Consider the following 23,511-nt stretch of genomic DNA (forward strand, 5'->3'; position numbering starts at 1 on the left):
TTTTGTGTTAATTGACATAGATTATTGTGAAAGACAATCAATTAGGGACTTACAGATACAAAGACACCAAAATAGTAAGAAAACCAAAGATAGGAGTTGAACATAATTACTTAAGAGACACAACTGAAGAGAGAATTGGTGAACTGAAATTCTCCTAGAATGTAGCCCAGAAAGACAACAGGTAAAAAGTATGTGAAAGAAGGTAAGGAAGGACAGAAGTAAAGATGGGTAAGAAGGGGATGGAGGTTAGCTCTTGAAGTTCTAACACTTAATACCTAGAGGAGACATTAGTAGAGGAGGAACAGATAAAAGATACATTATAGAGGAACATTTCTGAAGAAATGTGTATCTTCAGATCAAAGAGGTCATCATGATCAAACACATGATTAAGAGAAAACTCTAACCGATACTCACATTAAAGAGAAAAAATCCTAAAACCTTACAGAGATGGCAGAAAACTCACAGTGGAATATGTAGTGTCTTCTTTCAGGTATTATGTTTTAGATCTTAAATACATTATAGGCCCAGCTACCAGTCTGTTGTAGTGGGAGATGGTGAAACTTTTAGTTAGTGGACCTGGTAGAAGGAAGTAGGTTATCGGACTGTGCCTTTGAAGGTTAGTGAACCCTTGTACCTCTTCTTTTTCTCTCTTCTCTTTGCTTCCTGATTATGTGCTGTCTGCCATGACGTTCTGCTTCACCACAGGTCCAAAGCAATAAGCCAACTACCCTGAACGAAAGTCTGTAAAACCGTGAACCAAAATGAAATCTTTTCTCCGTTTAAATTTTTTCCAGGTATTTTGTTAAAGTGGTAGGAAGCCAAATAATACACTAGGATAGTTCAGAAGTAAAAAGTGCTTAAGAAGAGGAAAAAGCAGATGAAGAAGTTGGAATGCTTTTTTGTTAGTTATAGAATGAAGAGGTCTGGTTAAAGGTTGGTTGAGAAACTCTTCATTGAGGAAGAGTTTAATATGCTGTAGCCATAGGCTGGGCAATGTGTCTACCTTACTACGGATTTGGGGGGAGAATGTTCAGGAGACATAACTTTCTATGAAGGAAAGGAAATCAAACTAGATATCAGGCGAGGCCTGTTGCTTTGTCATTAAGGCACAAAAATTCCAATCAGTACTAAAATATGGTGGACCGATGTCTTGGATTCTGACCCAATTTCTCCCACTGAGTAAATGAGAAGAAGATAAGGAAAGCAAGAAGCAGGAAAGATCGAGAGTGTAGCAAATGTCCCTACCCAAGCAAATGTCAACCACCCCAAGGCTTCACTTTCCCTCCATATTCTGTCTCTTCCTTCCTCCCTACATTTAGTACTAGGGATCAGAAGCAGGGTGTCTAATGCACTGAACCACCTACATGATTCTCCAGTCCTTTTAACTTCCAGTTTGTTTTTCTGCTAGAGTCTTGCTAACTTTTTACCCGGACTGGCCTTGAGTAGCTGGGACTCCTGTGGGAGCCATCCCCCACCCCTCTGTTGTGGTTTTGTCCTTGCCTTTGCAGCAGTGGCTGAGGTGTGGTGATGGAAGCAGAAGCTCATGAGGCAAAGATCAGCTTCATTCGTAAGGTGGTTGATGGAGATGTACCTGTCAGTCAGGGAGAGGATTCATTCAGAGCAATTCAATAATCTAAATGCAAATGAAGGCAATTTGTAGAAAGAAGGAAGCCACCACTGTGAGTCAATGATGTAAACCACATGTGAGACTCAGAAAAGCCAGAAATAGCACAAAAGGAAATCAGACGCAGGCAGGAGAAAGTGGGGATGCTAATATTCAGAGATATCATGAAGACGCTAAGGTCATGGTTCTGCACATTGGGGCGCAGAAGGCTCAACTCTGGTGATGTGTGTGTGTGCCTGTGGCCAGCTTCTAGAACCCTGGAACATCAGAGTTCCAGACCCACTTATTGAAAATTCAGTATGTGATCGTGAAAACTTCTCAGATGCATTCTTCCTAAGGAATGACTAGGGAGTGAATGATTTTCAAGGTTTCATTTCCTGGACTGGAAAGTATTTGCATAACTTTTTTTGAAAGCATCAAGAAAAACACCATCTTCATTCCAGATAAGGAATTAAGAATTCCTAATAAAGAAAGAACGCGGAGTAAATATTCAGTTTGACATTGAGATAAAAGAGAGGGCAGTGCATATATTTAAGTCTACTCAGTGTCAAATTAATGGTTGAATCTTTTCCTTTTAAATAAAAAGCTGTGAAAATCCAACGAATTAATCTGAAACCTGAGAGGCAAACTATACATACTGAGGAAAGTAGGTAGCAAATGGGCAAAATTTTAAATTTGATTTTCAAATTTAAATGAAAGGCTGAAGTGTTCGAATTCTACTAAAAGTAGATTAATAAAAAGCAAGATGAAGATCTGGGGAGGTGGCTCAGTGGTAGAATGCTTGCCCCGCATGCATGAGGCCCTGGGTTCGATTCCTCAGTCCCACATAAGCAGAAAAAGCCAGAAGTAGTGCTGTGGCTCAAGTGGTAGAGTGCTAACCTTGAGCTGAGGAGCTGAGGGACAGTGTCCTGGCTCAGAGTTTAGGCCCCACAACTGAAGAGAAAAAAAAAAAAGCAAGATGAAGCTGGCATAGTGGCGCACAGCTGTCATGTTACCTATGTGAGTGGTTGATTGAAGATCAGTAGGCCAGATGGGGCAAAACGTTCACAAGACACCATTGCAACAGAAAAAGCTAGTATTGTAGCATATGTTTGTAAACTCAGCTACAATTGGAAGCATGAATAGAAAGATTACTGTCCAGGCTTTCTTCCACACAGTGTGAGACCCTGTCTGAAAAATAACCATAGAAAAAGGATTGGAGGTATGGCTCATGTCATAGAGCTCCTTCTTTGCAAGTAAAAACTTTAGTTTAAACCTCAGTACTATAAGTCCCCTACCCCTACCACCCCAAAAAGAGCAAGAAAAAGCAAGATAAAAATTAAGTTGCTGATACTGTTAAAATACAGTGAAAGAACTTGACTGGTATTCTGGTTTTATATTGAAACTTTCCTTCAGATGCAAGTATGTGGTAATATCTTTCCTTCTCCTTTTAGATATTACATTCATGAGGAAATCTGTACTGTTTTGCTCACTGCCATTGTCTTGATTGTTGTCTGCTATTTGCTGCTGAAGATGGACCTGCAGAACATCGGGGAAACTATTAATAAGCTACCTACTGAGCTTTAACAGGTGGAAAAGAAATTTAAAGGAGGAAAGATATTCTTTTCAAAAATGGTATAGGAGTAACTAGACATTCATAGGGAAAAAAACATTGTATAATAATTAACTTAAAATGGATCATGGACTGAAATAGAAAACACAAAGCTATAAAACTTTTGGAGAGGAGGAAAACCCCTTCTGATTCTAGGGTTAAATTTGACACAAAAATCACAGCCCTGGAAAGAACAAATTAAATGATTACAATAAGAAACTTTTGCTTTATGAAAGGTTCTATTAAGAGAATGAGAAGACAAGCTACAGTCTGGTAGAAAATGTTTGTAGACAAAGGCCTAGCATCTAGAATGTATAAAGAAATTAACCATGAGAATCTCGTTAGAGAACAAGTTTTTGTTCCCTTTTGGTAGTGGGGATTGAATCAGGGCCTTGCACATGATAAGCAAGTGCTCTACCAGTGAGCTGTATCATTAACCTGCAGTCTCATGATAAAGTTGGTCCAAGACATGAACGGGCATTTCATTGGAGAGCATACACAGATGTCTAAGAAATATGTAAATAAATATTCAGCATCATTGGATACTAGGGAATGCAAATTAAAACCATAGGGTAATTTCACTTGGTCCCTTTCAAAATAGCTAAAATAAATAATGAGAATGCTAAGTTTGTGAACAAAAATGATCACTCATAAATGTCTTGTTGAAATGGAAAATGGCATAGCCACTGTAGGAAAAGTAACCTACAGTTATACTTGAACATTTATCACAGAGAAATAAAAGACTAGTTCACACAATACTTATACAAAGATATTCATAATAGCTTTATTTGTAATAACCCTAAGCTGATTACAACCTGAATGTCCCTCAACTGGTGAATGGTTAAACAAACTGTGGCATGTCCAAGTCACAGGATACTTTTTGACCCTAACAAACAGACAAACGCACAATAAGAAATAAACTATTATAAAATAGGGATACAGGTGGACCCATTGCAACAGTGAGATGTACAAGATGCTATGTCAAAAAAATGAATTTTACAACTTTGGCAGGCGGTGGAGATGGGAGGGCAGGGATGGTAGGGGAAAAACAAAGGAGGAGGCAACAATGCTTGATGAGAAATGTACTCATTACCTTGCCCATGTAATTGTAACCCCTCTGTATAGTATTCTCACAATAAAAAACTCATTAAAGAAAAAAGAAATAAACTATTGATGCACAGCTGGATGCGTGACTGGAAAATCATATTGATCAAAAGCCATTCTTAGGATGTCATGTTCACACAAATAATATTCTAGAAAAACCAAGGCTTTTGCCTTTTCCTATAAAAAAGAGAAAGAGGACTTATACTTAACAGTTGGCCTCTTGTCTGTAACTTTCTAGATCTAGACATGCAAGATGACATAGAAAGCAGTGTTTCTCAACCTTTAATGTGAATAGGTCAACCATTAACATGATTCCATTTATAAATCATTTTTTTTGCCATGATAAAAGTGTAGATTGATAGTCAAAGGTCACTTGAGTAGGGTGTAGACATGAAGAGAGAGATAGTTTGCTCATAGGATGGCCACATATGGGCTCTTTGTAGTTATAGAGTTATTTTGAATCTTGAATATGGTGGTGCATTCTTGAACTTGCACATGCACCAAAGGCATATGAAAGTAAGTAAAGTAAATGCACATATAAATGTGTATACAAGCAAATCAGGGGAAATGTGAATAAAATTGGTAGATTATCAGAGTTAACATCTGGGTTGTGATATCTGGTACTATGTTCTGTAAGATGTTACCATTGGGAGAACAAGGTATCTTTCCATATTATTATATTTAACAAGGATATCCAAGTTAAATGTTTAATTAATCATCAGCCTGAAGCCAGGCTCCTTACTTAGTTATGTTTAGCATACTTGGGAACAAACATGGAGTTCCAGTTGCTATAGAATTGTTTGTGGAGGAGGGACATACAAAGCAACAAAGAGATAATCTTATAAATGCGTTAGAAACACATGCATGAAAGAAAAAAACATTAAAATACATATCTAAGGTTCATTTTCCTAACATCACATTATCTGACCTTTTCCGCTTGACTCATACATATACTAGATATTGCAAATAAGGGAAACCATGGGACCCATGTTTCTTTGGGCCTGGCTTACTTCACTTAACATAATTTTTTCCAAGTTTTTCCATTTCCTAACAAATGGGGCAATATCATTCTTTCTGAGGGAGGCATAGAATTCCATTGTGTATATATACCACATTTTCTTGATCCATTCATCTACTGAGGGGCATCTGGGTTGGTTCCAGATCTTAGCTATGGTAAATAATGCTGCAATAAACATAGTTGTGCTGGTAGCTTTAGTGTGGTCTTGTTTGTAAACATTTGGGTAAATGCCCAAAAGTGGGATTGTTGGGTCTGCTTTTACTATATTTGATGTCAGTATAACTTGTGGAGGAGATGGGGAAAAACAAGTTGTTTAAGGATACAGGTGGACCTGTTGCAACAATGAGAAGTACAAGTTGTCATGTCAAAAATGAGCTTTACAACGTTGGTGTGGTGGGAGGGGAGGGGCAGAGGATTGGGTGGGGGGGTGGGGGAGGAGGCTGGGAAAGGGTGTGAAGGGTAAACAAAGGAGGAGGCTGCAATGCTTGATAAGAAATGTATGCATTATCCTGCCCATGTAATTGTAACCCCTCTGTACAGTATGTTCATAAAAAAAATAAATAAAATTAAAAAAAAGAATTGTTTGTGGATTGTAGCTTTAGCATTCCAGTGTGAGCTGATCAGGTCCTAAGGAGACCTGTGGAGTTGGAATCTACATTTTAAAGGATGATTTGTATGGACATTAAAAGCTGTTAAACATTGTTTCTGGAATAGTCATGGATATTTGTCGGAAAAGTGCAGATTAGAGCTCAACTTTATCTATGCTTAAACATTCTATTTTCTTGCACAAAAGGTAAAAGTTCTGATTGGGAATACTAGCTGAGTCAGTGTGACATGTGATTCTTATAAGACCAATGAGATGGGCTTTCGTGTCTTTTATTTTTTTAGATAAACAAGTGAATTTCAGTCTATCTAGTTGATAAACCATGCATGAAAATAAGTGCTAGAAGGTTATAAACAAATTTACGCCATAGAAGAGAGAAAAGGAAATTAGATTTACATGTTTGTTTATCCTTGATTTTAAGAGGTCAAATGAATCTCATAATGAATATTTTATCTTATGAAGCAGGGAACAGTCCGAATTCATGGAATACATCTACTACAGAATACGGTTATTTGTGTCCTATTTTGGTGCTAGAGGGTATTTGTTAATATTTAAACAGAACAATACTAACTTAATTTGCTCATCCATAGGGTAAAGCTAATATTTTACCGAGGTGAAGAATATTACAAACTATAGGTAACTACTTTTGGTTCTCCAAGAGGAAAATAAGGAAAAATGAAGAACACTGTTTGAAAGAGGAACATAAGTTTCCCAAGGTTTTTCAGAGAGGCGGATCCATCTCCTGATGAACATTGTCATCAAATCTTATAGTCAGTATGGCTTGCAGTGTCTGTGCAAATACATCTGCATAGTCTGTCACATACTGTGTTCCACTGAATATTCACTTCAAAAACCCTAATGTCTGAATGACCTAACAGCACATAGCTGTAAACCTCACTCATAAATCATGTAGGCATGGTTGAGGATGTTGGCCAGTTGATCTATTTGTAGTCAGGGCAGATCTTGGATGTGCATCACAGATTTTTATGTAAATGAGGAACATCTACAGTCATATGAATTTGCATCTGCAACTTGATTTTTCTTAGGGAATGTGACAGAATCATTCTGTTGGCCACAAGCAAACTGTAAAAGCAATGTAAGAGAGATAATATCGTTAAAGTACTGAAAACACCCTATGGATCTACTTTTTTTTTTTTTTAATTGCTATTTGAGAAGAAGAGGTAATTGTCAGCAGCATTGTGCCTGAATTCTTTGGGAAACTGAAAAATGATATTTATCTTTTAGTCAATAACACCAACCTGTGGTAATCTACATTGATTGGCAGTTGAAATTATTATGGATCTTATAATAGTAGGTTTTTACTCTTGTGGTAAGGTATTGGCTTAAGGCTTTTAAATAAGAATATGGTGATATTGGTGGTGAAAACTGCCGTGCCATTGCTGGAGGTAGGTATAGAGCTGTTATAACCATGAACAATAGGCATCTTTATTTGCTAAGAGGAAGAGAAATGTCAAGTTTTGCAGTGTTGTTAGACCATTTAATTTTTTATCTTTCTTTTTTGTATTAGCTGACATTAATTAAACAGAGGAGGATTTCACTGTTACATTACCACTCATTTTTATAATATATTCAACTGATTTTACCTTCTCTATCACTTTCCTTTCCCTACTCCTCAAACAATTCAACAGGTTTCATTGCTCTAGGTTAATACATGCAGATAATCTACTTTGACCACATTCATCTTCTACCATCTTCCTTAATAATCCAACCTTTTTCAGTATTACTTATAACTGACTGAGAATTTGGGAACTTTTAAAAAGAAAAAGATCAGAAAGTCTAGAGTTGTCATTTTAACATAACATCTTCAGAGAGGGGCTCTGGAATGTAAGTTTTATTAACTTTTCAGTGAAGTCACTTAGATATTTTAAAGAACAGTTCCATGTTTTTAAGATTTACCACTCAGAAGAGCCACTTCATGTCAGTGAGTAGATGTTTATAATTGAAAAAAAAAGAAAATAAATATTGGCAAGGATATGAAGAAATTGGAACTCTTGTTTGACCTCATTGTTGAGAAACAAAGTGGTTGAGCAACTATGAAAAACATTATGGCAGCTCCTCAAAACGTTAATCACAGATTTCTCCCATGGCCCCCCCAACCCAATTCAGCTCTTTAGGTACATACTGAAAAGACTTTGAAACTCCTTAAGTAAGGACAACTCCATAAGCAAGGACATATACCCACATGCTCATAACAACACTACTCACAACAGCCAAAAGATGGAAATGGCCTAATACTCATTAGTGGAAAAGTGATTAACAAACAATAGCATTTATTTCTCATACATACCATGGCATTCCCATGGGATATTTTTTTTTTGTCTATCAAAAGAATGAAGTGTTCATACAGACCACAAAATAGATGAATCTTAAAAACATAAGGGTAAGTGAAGGAATGTGAACCCAAAAGACACATATTGTGTGATTCCATTTGTATTCTAGATGAGTACATAAATAGATGGACACAGAATACCTATTAGCCGACACCAGGATTCAGAGTTACAGAGACAATGAGAAACTGATTGATAGGTGAAAAGGGTTCTACTTGGTGGAAACATTTTGAAAAAAGAGAGGATGGTTGCAGAACATTTCAAATTTAGTAACTGTTACGTAATTGTTCTCTTGCCAAAAGATAATTTTTTTGTTATATAAATTTCTCCCTCTATCAATTCTTTAGAAAACTCATCACATTCATCCCCTCAACAAACCTCTATTGATACACTAGGCTTTTGACTTGGTGCTAGAGACACAATGCTAGAAGACCTTGCCCCTGGGAAGCTGATTGGAATACTCGAAAATGTTATACTCTTTTTCTTTTTTAGGTGGTCAAAAATTATGTTTAGCACTCCATTCTAGGACTAGAGATGCAGCTCGATGATACAATGCTTGTCTAGCAAGCATGGAACTTGGGTTTGAACCCTAGTACTAAAAATTGGAAAGTGAAAAGAATAATCAAATAAGCCAAGCACAGTAGTTCCAACCTAGTTACTCAGGAGGTGAAGATCAGGGAAATGCATTTTGGGATACTTCATTTCAACCAAGGTCTGGATGCAGTGGTGCATGCCTGTTATCCTCAGTGACAGGAAAGAATGAGTAGGAGGATCTTAGCCAAGGCATAAAGTGAGGTCCTGCCTTGAAAATAACCAACATGAGGGAAGGGGTAACAAGTTTGACAAGAAATGTACTTATTACCTTACTTAAGTAACTGTAACCCCCCTGTATGTCACCCTGACAACAAAATAAAACTAAAAAAAATGTACTCATTATCTTACTTCTGTAACTGTAACCCCTCTGTATATCACCTTTACAATAAAATTTAAATCAAAAAAAAAGAAAAGAAAAGAACCAACATAAAAAAGTTCTGGAGTCATGATTTAAGTGAAAAAGTGCCTGCTGAAGAAGTGTGAAGCAATGAGAGCAATACCACCACAAAAACATCAAAATAGATTACATATGTGTATGGAAAATGACATACAGAAACCCAAAGAATTGCAAGAATAAGCAGGCGATAAGAAAGTAGTAAGAAAGAAAGTAGAGGAGGAGAATATGGTCAAAGTATACTATATTCATCTATGGAAATATCTCAATGGAAAACCTTTGCTAACTAAAAAAAGAAAGAGTTCTCTGTGACTGTGGTTGTAAAATACCAGGAAACCCACAAGCTCTTCTAATGCTGTTGAAAGGTTTGACATCAAGTTGTATGCTTTTAGTTTCCTGATTTTATGCCATATCCCTCTTTGGAAATCAATTCACCCTCCCCCCAATTTCATAAATGAGATGCAAAGTATCTGTCAATAAATATTCTTCTAAACGTTATTTGTTATTTAGAGATTCCTTAGAAATCAAATATAAATATCATTTCATCAGGAAAAAATGACATTTGAATCAACTGGCGTGTGAGCATTGTCATGATGTCATAGATGATGGTAATTAATTATCTTTTAGGAGTAGTATAGAAGGCATATTTCAAGCTTAAATATATTGGAGGCTCTGACTGGGTCAATAAAACATTTTTAAAAATGTAGAAAAGCATTGTCTATGGAGTGTGGTTCCACAAACAACTTGTATTTCACCATGTGTTCTATTTTATTAAAAAATTTTAATAGGAAAAAGTTTTTCATTGCACAGACAGAATTAAACTTGTTTAGCCTTTTTGAAAGGTAGTACATCATTTGCACCAAGATAAAAACTCCCCAGCTTGTTTTATTTCTCAAAGCAGATTTAGAAGTGGGGAGTGGGAGTTGGTTAGTGGGAAAGGGGTGAATTAATACAAAAGGAACTAGGAACTTGGGATTTCCAATGAGAAAAAGATGAGAGTTTGAAAACAAGGAAAGTTTTGAGCTGGTGAAGTTGAGGAGCTCTGTGGTCATGATGATCCATTTGAATGATTTCACAGTTGAATGCTGGATCAGGCCAGACCTCAGCAAGTTTTCAGTTAGTTTGAAAAGGTAGCTTGTTACTGGGGACATACATTCCTTTTCTCCCTTATTTACTTCCTTCCTTATTTTTTTTGTTTGAAATTTCATATTCTGAATTTTTCTGTACATCCCCTTACTCTTCTAGTTTTTGGTGTATTGTAAAATCCGCTAATGCCTATTTTCTTACAATTAGTGATTAATGACAGGGGAAGTGATTATTTGGATATGTCTTTATATTTTGAAGTTCAGTGAAGTGGAATACAATTTCATTTTTTTCTTCTGAAAGCATAATGCTTAATTTCTTTAAAACATGAGGATTTATCTTTTGCTATGATCCATTGGTTATAATATACATATTGCAAAAATAATCTTCATTTTTTCTTACATTGCTATAGTGCTTGATTCATAAAGTATAAGTGAAGTGGGCCTAAATTTGCAGATAAATAATAGTGTTAAGATGATCAAGTACTAATACATTGTATATTCTTGTAATTCCTAACAAAGTTGGTATTCATTGATTCTTGTTGAATATTTTATGGATATTGTCCCTGGACAAATAATGTAACTGATTTTTACAACAATCAAATGAAAAAATTTCTGAGAGCTATAAAATCTTTCATTGTCCAAAAAAACCACAATTAGTTTGAATATATTCCTTTCACTAAATTTCTAGGGCTTTAGAAGTATTTTACTTGAGCACTGCCCATAATCTCCATAATCTTTCTTAAAGTCCTGAGAAGAACCATTTGAAACCAAAAGTCCAGTTCATCTTCTTTTCTGCTTTTCTTCTTCATTTCCTCCCCATCTCTTCTGTCCATTCCCTTCCCTAGCCTTCCTCTCCATATCTTAATGTTTTCCTCTTTCCTTTTGTTTCTCCTCCACTCCCTTCTTAATCTCTTTCCTCCTTTTAGTTTCTTTTCTCTCATTACTTCCTTCCCTTTTCTCCTTTCTCTTTTTTCTTCCACATTAAGCCAAATGAAAAAGCAAAACTTCCATGAAATTTTTTTTTCTTTTGGTAAGAGAATACATAAATGCTATAAATATTTCATTGCATTTTGAAGAAAGGGAAGTCTAAACAGTTCCAAAGCAAATTATTATAAGAGCAATATATAATATTAAAGAATTTTTTATTAGTTTATTTCACTTAAATAGTATATACATTGTAGCCTCTGTTCTTTGTTTTGTTGTGTGTTAGTGAGTAACAACTCTGAATGAAGCATTTATATGACAGTTGGAAATTATTAAAGTATATTGCTTTCCATTTTCAAACACTTACATACTCAGTACCATTTACTTAAATGTTGAAAATTTGCCACTGGGAAATTTCCATAATGAACATTTTTAGCTAGTTGTGTTTAAATGATAAGTAGGATAAAAAATTACTTTTTTCTTAAAGAATATAACTTTCTCTATTATTATTTTCTTTTTACAAAATGTCTCTGCTTCAATTAAAAAGATTAAATTATTTAAATTCGCATTCCCTTTATCCTCCAACTTACAGTAACCCCAGAAGTAATAAAAAGATAAACTAATGACCCCAAAGTAGATGATCTGGTAAGATAAAGAGACATTGTTTTCAGTGATTTTTTTAAAAGTTTTTAATGTTTTTTTATGTTTTCAGTGATTCTTAATTTTTATAATTAGCTATGAATATTTTTTATTGTTAGAGCCCAATATGCATTTTAGGAAATATTTCAACACTGAAAGAAATTAAATCTAATGAATTCTGTAATATTAGCAATGTTGAAATATTTTGGTAATTGAGGCTTAAAAATCTGAAGTTCTAGTACAGACTTCATTCTTTTACTAAATCCTTACATGTATCCTTATGTCAAATATAGTTTAAATAGAAATAATATCACAGACACTGTATATTCCACTAAAATCTTTGCCTTTTCAGCCTTGTATCAATGTTGTATTTTAAAATACTTTCTGTATGAAAATGAGCTTTGTTTTTCTATTTTACTTGCTAGCAGTTCACAATTATCCAACTTGAAAAATTTGCATGTAATATCTATTCCTTTATTCTTTTAGCTTCAGCTAGTCCTTTCTGTAGAAAAAATGTGCTTGGCAAATTTAAGAATAAAGATCATGGGGGCACAACTTCAAAAATTTAAATTTAAAATGCTCAAATATGTCAACATTGTTTTTTTTAATTTTTATTTATTTATTTTCTTGTGAAAATACTGTACAGAGGGGTTACAATTACATGGGCAAGATAATGAGTACATTTCTTATCAAGCATTGTAGCCTCCTCCTTTGTTTCCCCTTCCCATCCCTTCCCAGCCCCCCCCCCCAATTTCCCCCCCCAAAGTTGTAAAGTTCGTTTTCATATAACAACTTATACTTCTCATTGTTGTAACGGGTCCACCTGTATCCTTATTTAAACGACTTGTTTTTCCTCTTCCCCTCCACAAATTATACCAACATGAAATACAGTGAAAGTTAATACTACAGAGTTCATGAAATTTAATTTCTTTTAGGGTTGAAATATTTTCTGAAATCCACATAGAGCTCTAACACTTATAATAATCCATAACTTTATCTGACTTGTGGCAGAGAAGGCAGGTTTTGGAGGTCAATTCAGAAGTTTTCTAGTACAATTTATCTTAAACAAGACTCTGTTCCACTTCTTATCTGGACAGTAACTACTCAGTCTTTGAAGATGAACCCTCTGTGGACTGCTTGTAGTAATAAAAAGAGTAAAATACCAGGCAGATTACAGCATCATAACATACTATGCAGTCATAACCACCTCATCTCACAGTAGACTTTTTTTTTTGGGTCCGGTTGTGGGGCCTAAACTCTGGGCCTGGGCGCTGTCCCTCAGCTCTTCAGCTCAAGGCTAGCGCTCTCCCACTTGAGCCAGCGCCACTTCTGGCTTTTTTCTTTTTGCTTATGTGGTGCTGAGGAATCGAACCCAGGGCCTCATGCATGCAAGGCAAGCGCTCTACCACTGAGCCATCTTCCCAGCCCTCACAGAAGACTTTAACAATCATTCGACAGTTAAACACTTGGAAGTGATCACTTCTGCTATAGTATGTTCATACTCTTTTGTTCCTTTGTTAGGGATTTTTCCATTAAAGATTTCCAAAGTATTTTTTTAATTTTAAAAATAAGGAGTCATTATTGAAAAATTGGAAATTATGGAAAAGGACCATAAAATTAAAAAAAAAAACCCGATTAGCAGTTTGGTGCATATTAAGTCTTTGTTCTATGCATAAATACATACAACTTTGTATCTATTTTTTGTTATTAATCATCTCATAGGCTTTTGTTGTAAGAATTTCTTAAGCTGGGTAATGGTGGTTTATGCCGTTAATTCTAGCCATGCAGGGGTCTGAGATCTGAGGATGGAGATTTGAAGCCAGCCCAGACCAATTTATTAGCAAAAACCTGGAATTGGAGGCATGACTCCATGCTTAGTGATAACTTAAGACATTGATTTCAAACCCCAAACTTTGTAAAGATTTTGATGTCTGCAATAATCATATTTGCCTATCTACCTTAAGATGCTTGTTTTTTTCTGTTATGGACAGCAGAAAGTATTATTTTTAAGGTACTCTAAGGTGAATAAGTGGGAATGCTTGAGGCTAAACAGGAAACTATTCTGGGGCTTTGTCTGCAGAGAGAGAACCTATTATCACTTTTGAAGGCTGACAGACTCGGTGATTTTGTGATTTGGTCTAAAGCATGGTAGTCTATCAGTGAGACTCACTGCATTGTTCTGTCACGGATGCACAAGATGTGCATCCACATCTTGTATTACAGGCATGATGTCGTGCTTATAATAGATATTGCAACATCTTTTACCATGAAGATTTTATACACATTAGAATAGTGTCTTAGAACATATTCTCCCAAATAGTAGCATTGGATACTATTTTGGGGCATGGCTATGTCTAAGAATCTTGGTAACTTGCTGGTGGTTTCTAAGAAATCGTATTCTTGTTTGAGAAGGATTATGTTTTTCTCTTCCTTTTCGAGCATTGGATATTCTTTTTTATTTTTTTTAACATTTCTACTAATTTGGCAGGCCGAGAAATAGCATGTAATTTTAATGAGCTGATTTTCATTACTCTTAAGCTAAAAATGTGATATCTACTTACTGACCACCCTTTTCCCACTTGTTAAGTGCTACAGCTTTTGAAGTCATTTTCTTTGTCTCCCCTTTGTATAAGCTTTTCATGTGTTCTGTAGGTGTGAATAATAAACAGATTTTTAACTGTTCTTTGTGTATCTGCTCTGTTCTTTAACACAGGAAAATTTTTATTTTCAGATGCTCCAATCAAACTACATTTACTTTTACCATTTCTTTCAGATTAAAAATGCATCATGTATTTGATGATGATCCACTTTAATTTTCATGCAATTAAACAATTTTAATTTTACCTTCATTCCTTTGAGATCTATTTGGCTCTTTGTTTTGAGTTGAGAAGGTAAATATTCTTTCCTTTATTACAAATAATTCCTCACCTAACACAACTTTACAAATACTCCTTTGTTTTCTTGTGATCTGTGAATGTCATCTCACATTTCCTTTTAAGGAGTTTATTCTTTTTCTAGCATTTAGATTACTATTTTGAATTAGACTCTTTACTCCTTAAGCCCAAGTATTTTTAAAGTGCACAGAAGTCTTTCTTTCTTCCTTTCTTTTTTTTTTTTTTGGAGGGGGGGGGTCCAGTCGTGGGGCCTGAACTCTGGGCCTGGGCGCTGTCCCTCAGCTCTTCAGCCCAAGGCTAGTGCTCTACCACTTGAGTCACAGTGCCACTTCCAGCTTTTTTCTTTTTTCTTATGTGGTGCTAAAGAATCGAACCCAGGGCCTCAGGCATGCAAGGCAAGCACTCTACCCCTGAGCCACCTTCCCAGCCCCAGAAGTCTTTCTTATAGTTATATCAGAATAATGATTTTCCTTTCAGGTGGGAATGAAAAAAAAAAATCCAACCAGACTGTATATTATGTTGAAGAAGCGAATTGAGAGTAGAATAGCAAGGAAAAAAGGAACTTAAGGATAATTTATTTTTTCTATAATGGGAATTCACTGAGTGCCCATAAGTCCTGTTCTAGTTGTTTCCTTCAACCCTTACTCAGGGCTTTCATTTGATCTCAGCTTCCCAAAGATTCTGATTTTGTGTGCTGCCGCATGACATCTAGTAGATGGGCACTAGAGGGCAGTATAGTTGCATGTTTGTGTGTGCTACGGGATGCTTTTCAAAGGTGGTTCTGAGCAGAGCTGAGCTTTGTTGTGACTGACTATGCCTCTTTTTCTTAACTTAATCCATCATGACTTGGTTCAGCAGCCTACTTCATGATAGGAGCTAGTGCTGAGAAGACTAGGGAATATTGCCACAGAGTTTGTGCAATCAAGAAAAGCCTTCTTTGGGTCTTACACTATAAGCTTATAAAATCATTTGCATCTTTCCACAAAAAACAGTAAGTTTACTATTGGGATTATAAGTATTTTTACTTTTATTTTATGCTTTTTTGTTTTCAAAATTTCTACAGTAGTAAATGTGAAAGAGAAAGAAAAATTACTATAAAAGTTAAAATCCTTATTTCTAGCAGACAATCCTATTGCAAATTATTAAAGGACTGTGCTTATCAGATAGAAGAGCAAAAATTTACTAGGCTGCTGTTTCTTGTACTGTTAACCAGCAATAGAGAGAAGTTAGCTATCATGGAAGAGTGGGTGGAGAAGAAAGCAAAACACACATCCCAGGAAATCAGCTTCATTCAGGTGGCCTGGGTGGGAAGCTTGGGCTTTGTGGCTCCAGACTTCTGACAGAGGTTTCTTTCTAGTTGACTAGGACTTGCTCTAGCCTGGAAAGTTGAGAGTGAGGGGGGGGGAAGGTAAGGGGAAGGGGGAGAGTGGAGAGGGGGAGGAGGAGGGAGAGACGGAGGGAGCAACCTCATCTTGTAGCATGATGTGCTCTGGGACTCAGGATACAATTTCTCATTGATCAGTTGTACTTTTTTTTTAATGGAGCCATGGTCCTCCATAAAGTATAATCCAAATTAGATTTTGTGGGCCTACCTTGGCATCTGTCATTTTTGATATGATTTCAATGGAAAAATGTATTATGAGCTTCTAAGAACCAGTGACTTTCAAAACACTTTTTTAAAAATGGTATCATCTGTATGAAAAAAAATAACAAGAAGATAGTAGGATTTTTTAAATTCAGAAGTCACTAACAATCCAGGAACTGGAAATGTGGTATTAGCAGCAACATTTAAGAACAGATTGTTGTTAAAAATTAGATTTGAAATGAGCGTAAACTAGCTCATGTCCAAGCATTTTAAAATTATCCACAGACAATAAGCCTCCCCCCAAAAGCATCTTGGAAGAAACACATTGTCTATGATTTTTAATTATCTGCTAAATTCCTATGCCAGCATCTTACTCTGAGTAGAATTCTCATATGTATTTCTGCTAGTGAGTAGGCAGCTTTCTTCTTGGGCCAATTAAACTACTGTCTTGGAAAGCTTTCATTTTTGTTGTTTGGGTTTTGTTCTGTTTTGCACAGTGTTCACCAGCTCAAATTATTCTATGGATCAGTAAACTAATCTTTGAAGATCAAATAAATCTCAGGTGTGAGGAAAAATGAAGATACTGTTAGAATGATCCCTGGTATGTCCACCTCTCATCTCTGGATGCTGTGTATGTTTCACAGTGAATGGGCGTGTGGGTTACTGTGTTTCGAATGCAAGATTATCCTGGATTACTGGTTGGGTCCAGTCTAATCATGTAAGCCTTTAGAAGCAGAAAACCTTCTCTGGCTGCAAAGCCATGAGTGGCTATACAGAAAAAAATTGTGAAAGATTAATAGCAAGGACAGATTGGGTTTCAGGGACAAAACCAATCAAAATATGCAGCTCCAACAGCCCCTCCAGTGAGGAGCTGCACGTGGTTTATATATGGCAACAGGAATTTTGGCTTGAGGTGTACGGTGAGATGGAAAGTTGTGAAGGCCTATTAATTATGTATTTGCCCAGTGTATGGAGTTGATACAAATGGTATGGATCATAGCGAAACACATAACATAGTCTGAGAGAGGCAGAATCAGATGCGGATGAGAAGAATCAAAGAGAAAAAAAACCCCAAAATGATGCTATTGTTTTTTTGGTCTGGTAAGCTTTTCATTAAGTCCTGGATGCAGACTTGTGAGCTTTACCACAGTCTTTACGGAGGCTCACACTAAATGTAGTTTTTGTATAAATTACTTGTGCACAAACAGAATACAGTTCTTTTTATGTTGTGGTTGATCTTTTTTTTCAGGGAATATTTGGAAACTTTTCTCATTGGAAGTAGAGCATGATGTACTTTTGCAGGTCCTGCTGACACAAATATCTGATCTAAGAAGGATGGATTGATGACTGAGCAGAGATAGCTTAGCCTTAGGAGGTGGACAGGGCAGACAGCTTCTCTTCCACTCCGATGGATGTCTGAACAAGGCCTATTGAAGTCTATGTGGACCATATGTTACATTTTCAGTGCCTTTCAAAACACATGTTGGTACGGTTTAAACAAAACATTCATTACTTACAAAATACCTTCTGCTTCTAATTTTAAAAGCATATGAGTGAAGGCACTGCTCATTAGTGTGAGAAAAGTGCTGTATTGAACTCCAAGTAGGAAAAAGTGCAGCAGCCTTGGGAACTCTTTCATGTGGCCACCGTTTGTGTCTTAATCTGAAGGGAAGCAAAACCTTTCTCCAATTAGCTTTTCCCGGAATAGAAGGGCTTACTGTGTGTCTCACAGCCTGGTGCTCTTGTTATGTGGACTGATACTTCCTGAAGCCCAGACTTAAGCCATTTCTTTCTTTTCATTCAATTTTTATATCATGTCCTAGACTCTTGAAGTGAACACCAGAGCAGCTACCCTCTGATTACTGTGCTTTTGTGAAATCTGCTTATCCCATGAGACATTAGAATAATTGCAGTTGAAACCAACTATTGTAGATAGGAAATCAAATGCATAACTTTTTGTGCTTATGGAATCAGTTAAAACATGAGAGTTCAATTTTGTTCTTTACCCCAAATAGCTTGAAACCACATTCATTTGTGCCTTTTTTTCCCTATGAGCTATTGGAAAAGACAGTGGTATTTATGATTAAGTTATGACATGGAACTTGATCAAATATATCCATGAAATGTGTGCTGAGTTATTTAAGGGAAATGAACTTGGCAACAGAATAAACTTAAGGATTTAAGAATAGTAACAAAGTGATGGGAAAAATCTCATCCTCCATTCAAAATTCTGAAACTTAAGAATCTCATTCATTCATTGATACTGCCATTTAGGATATATTTATTATAGACCTACTATATGTCAGAAAGCCTTTTGAGAACTGAGACTATAGAAGTAAACATAACAAAGATCTGTCCTCCAAAGCTTTATTTTCTAATAGGAAGAGATGGATAAAGCAGGTATTTAAATAGCTTTATAGAATATAAACCAGGAGTGGTAGTTAAGATTCCTGTCATCTCAGCATCATGCAATGGAGAGAATGTAACTAGGTGTTGTAGGACAGAAAGAGGACTATTGCCAGTGAGCTGAGGGTGGGTAGGTCAGAGGGTAAATCCCTTTACATCAATAGACAGGCCAAGGGACAAAGGTGCTGGGCTCATTCTGTGGAGTAATAAGAGCTGAGGTAGCGAGTTCCAGAGCGCATGCATGCTATATTTGTTCATGGAAGCATACGGGACTTTTCTTCTGGTGGCTCCTATTTTATCTACTTGTCCTTTGTTGCTGGCATCGTTATTGTGCTATAGCTTTCTATTGGTGTTTTAGCATCACTAGTGCTTGGCTGAGTACAAACAGGCCTGTTCTGCAAGCTGGTGGCACTGATGAACAGTTGTGATGAAATGAATCATTAGGCCAGGTAGAGGCAATTTGCCTAGCTGGTTGTTGGCACATAAACTAATTGCTAGGCTATTACTGTCTCAGCAGAATTAGGATGAACATTTATCGCGAGAGAATTATTAGATGTTTTAGCTCTCTGTTTTATGTTTTACCACATCGTAGAACTAACTGTCCAGATACGATGGGGTGCTGGAAGAGTGCAAGAATAAATGAAAAAATTACCCTTTATATAAAGAAAGAACAGATACCAATCATTTGAATTTCGTATAGTCAACCAAACCTCTTTTCTAGGCTTTGCTGTATGTTCATGGGTAGTGAACATAGCCTTACTTGAAAACAACATCTTACTATAAGAATAATATTTAAACCTAAATAAACCTGATGCACCTGATGCATTTTTCTTGTCAAAAAGTTAAAAAGACACGTGTGATTTCACTTTTTAATTGCCCTCATGGGATTCCACTAGAGTAAAACCCATTATGTTTATATTCACACAAGGGTTACCCTCAACTCCCTGATTTAAGGCCAGGACCCTGTGCTCAATATTTGTGATGAAATTCTCTATCCCTCTGGCAAAGGCTTCACACTAGAAAATCGTTTTCCCCAATACATTTGCTGTTATTTTCTATAACACGTAAGTCCCTTACTCACAAAGGGAGGATGAAGGGTGAGGGAATATCATAAGCTGCCATTCTCCACTTTGACTCTCATAGGCCAGCTGGATTTTTAAAATATTTTATTTCATTTATGTGGTACCGAGGAATCAAACCCAGGTCCTCATGCATGCTAGGCAAGCGCTCTGCCACTGAGCCACCTTCCCAGCCCTGATTTTTGTTGTTTTTCTTTATGGGCTTGCTTTCCTCAGCTTCTCTGTGTGGGCATTTTTGCTGCTTCTTGAAAAATCTATGTGCTGCAAGTCTGTGTCTAGTTTTCCCATCTCCCGTGGCTGAAAGGTCCTCTCACTAGGCAGGAATCTGTTTCCTTTCCCAGGTGACTATCTGCTACTTATCTCTCCTGTCAGCACCAGGTGACATGCTATCTGTCTCTTCTCTTGTTTCCTGCTAATGCCAGTCCTAAGCAGACCAATCACTTTCTTTCTCCTAGAAGAAGATTTTAAGAATCACTGTGACTCACTCACTTTTCCTTTCACAGTGAGGAGCTTCCATTTCACTCATTTTAACCAGATCTTCCAGATTCTACCAATCATTTGAATTTCATATAGTCAACCAAACCTCTTTTTTAGGCTCTTGCTGTATTTGTATTTATACGATTTGTATTTTGATTTGTATTTAGACTATGACAGATACATTAAAGAGGTTGGCTACAGAGATGTCCTTTTACCATGAAAGACTGCTCATTAAATATTGTCAGACAAAAATATCTAAGAATATTAACATTTAAGATTATTAAAATATAAGTGAAACCCTATAAACAACAATAAAAATAAAGGAAGGAAATTCAATAAAATCAATGCAATTGTTCAAATAGTTCTGTTAGTTTTGATTTACCTCTATAAGTATTTTTTTTTTTTGTCAGTCATGCAGCCTGCACTCTGGGCCTGGTCACTGTCCCTCAGCTCTTCAGCTCAAAGCTAGCACTCTACCACTTGAGCCAAAGTGCCTCTTCCGGCTTTTTCTGCTTATGTGGTGCGGAGGAATTGAACCCAGGGCCTCATGCATGCAAGTCAAGCACTTTACCACTGAGCCACCTTCCTAGTCCTTCTATAATTATTTTATGCTGAAAACATTAATCAAAAGTTTTTCCTACAAACCACAACTCTAAGTTTATGATGGAATTATATGTATATATATATATATATATATATATATATATATATATATATATATATATATATATATATGGTAGTGGTTTTCTTTAGAACTCATTTAGTCTTTTGAGGAAGAGATGGACACATTGCTGCATTTTGTTTGGCCTTAAGTTTAAGGGAATTTCATTTTGCTTTCTTATAATGTCAAAATATGGACTTCTAGATAAAAAATTAAAACAAGTCAGCCTATATGCATCACATGTTCCCCTATCCCATATGACAACTCTCAGCTAGGCTGATTCTTTGTGAAAACCTTGCTTACAAATTCAGCTTGGTATTCCCTCCAACCTGTCTCTATTATTGTCAGGTTTGCTGAGCATTTTTCTGATCCTCAGTGTATCTAATTCATGAGTGCTACAGGCCTCCCTTGTAGATGTCTGCTCTTCTCATGCAATTTTCAAAAATGTTCAATCAATATCAATCGATTGTATCACGGCTTCGCTCACTTTTCTAAGTACTCAAGAAGATCCATTTTTTGAAAGTTGTAATTTAAGTACCGTAAAACAATATAACAATTGCTTAATTTTCTTCTTTCTATGTTGACAGGAAGGGAAAAAGAAAAAAAAGAGACACAGAAATTGTGTCTGCTCTGCTTTTTTTTTTTTTTTTAAATGACAACAGGCATCTGAGCCGTCCTCTCCCCAATAGTAGTTTTCAGACAGGACATCAAGCTGGATGTGTAGTCCTTGTTCAGGGTCACTGCACATATTCAAAAATTTTGTGTTTCATGCACTGACTCATGTATAACCATCTACCGTAAGAGTACTCTTGAAGCTTCTGAAAGTATTCAGCTTCATCTTGGTGAACAGTATTTAATTTGTGGTGGCATTATTAGGGACTTTTAAGTAGAGAAATCACAGTGGAGGTCATAGCAAAGAAATGTAACACATAATGTGGAATATAGAACTATTTCATTATTTGTCATAGGTTGTATATTTAGATCTACTAATATATATAGTCTGTAATGTGTAGTGTAGAAGTCTTTTCTTTCCCAGCTGGTTTCAAATTTTGATGCCAGTCTCAGACTCTTGAGTAGCTAGAATTATAAGTATGAGCTACTTATGCTAGGTTGTTTACAACTTTTTTGGTAATACTGTCTTTTTTTTTTCTAATGTAGTAAACTTTATCAAGCATTTGTATTATTGGTTTTAGACCTCTGGCTCACTGGGAATTTATACTGGTGTGTGGCATGGGAGTCAGGTTCAGTTTTAGTAATTTTCATGTGGCTATTCAGTTACATTCAGTTACGTTACTTAGTGTGGTCTCATGTCTTTCTTAAGAATTTTAGATGTCAACTTTATACGCTATTTTTATGTAATTAGTTCTATTTGTGTACTTATTATGTTTTATTGATTTATTTATTCATATGCCAATGTCATACTTACTTAGGATTTAGTAAGTTTTAGTAAGTTTTAACTTAGGCATAAAATCACATCTGTAATTCTTAGTTTTCATTATTTTCCTATTTTTTGCTTTCTTTCTATTTTTTCAAATGAACTTTATAATAACTTTTTATTGACAAAAAAAGACAAAAAGAGGAAAACCCAAAAAGAAAAGCAAAAACAGATATCTTACAATATTTCTTTTATTTCTCAGTTTTGGTATGCAAAACTTTCCTAGTTCTTCCTTCCAAGCATTCATTCACTTTGCTTTGTTATAAGGTGAAGTATTCCAGAAGCCAGATTTTGGGAGATGGGATATTGGAGTCTTTAGTATAACAGTAGCAGTCTGCCGGCCACCCGTGGTTACAAAGGCCTGTAGCCCCCAAATACATGTAACACAGATAGGAAGCAGGCTAGAGAGAAAAGAAAGAACAAAAAACAATACCAGCAAACCAATTCAGCTCCAATGGAGAGCTGAACTGGGATACCATGATGACTGGAGAAGAGCCAGCAGACAGGATACAGGAGATGACCGTGAAGTCTCACTGACAAGGTAATGGAGCTTGGACTCGCCTGGTAAGTTTAAATAGGGTCATAGCAGGGGGCAGATCCACAGGAAATTCCCCGTCCTGGGCACTAGATTGACAGATTCAGTAACCTATCAGCCAAGTGCCCTCTTGCCTCCAGGGATCTGGGCGTGCTCATTACCTGGGAGGCAGGTGATAGGCCAGGGCATTTCCTTCCCCCAGCGTGAAGACGAGATGCCAGACCCTATCATCCACCATGTGACCAATATGGCAATGGACAGACCTGACCTTCTTACTTAAGTCTATGACTAAAGTTTTGACCTCAGGGTTGGTTACTTAAATGGACATTAAAAATGTTAACTATGCCAGATGTTTTCAAATTTTTAGCTTTGAAAAAAGTTAACTTTTAGTTTCATGGCGTAGTGGTTGCACAACATAACCTCTGTTTTCGCTGCATTTGATTCCGGTGCCCTATGTCTTGTATACATGTTTTTCTAATTTGGGGAGTGGAAGGGAAATAACAAAATGCTGAAA

At 36.3% G+C, this 23,511-nt stretch overlaps 1 protein-coding gene across 1 annotated transcript in view; it reads right to left on the reverse strand.

The window, feature by feature from the left end:
* The window catches only part of Cngb3 (cyclic nucleotide gated channel subunit beta 3), a 108,689-nt gene extending 85,454 nt beyond the window's left edge, over positions 1-23,235 (reverse strand). The window contains exon 1 of the mRNA XM_069991703.1: positions 23,159-23,235. Coding sequence (XP_069847804.1) covers positions 23,159-23,235 — 77 coding nt within the window. The remainder of the gene's footprint in view (positions 1-23,158) is intronic.
* Positions 23,236-23,511: the final 276 nt, after the last annotated feature.

The sequence above is a fragment of the Dipodomys merriami genome, unplaced genomic scaffold (assembly GCF_024711535.1).
Source record: "Dipodomys merriami isolate MVZ:Mamm:240054 unplaced genomic scaffold, mDipMer1.0.p SCAF_4, whole genome shotgun sequence".
Classification (NCBI taxonomy): Eukaryota; Metazoa; Chordata; class Mammalia; order Rodentia; family Heteromyidae; genus Dipodomys; species Dipodomys merriami.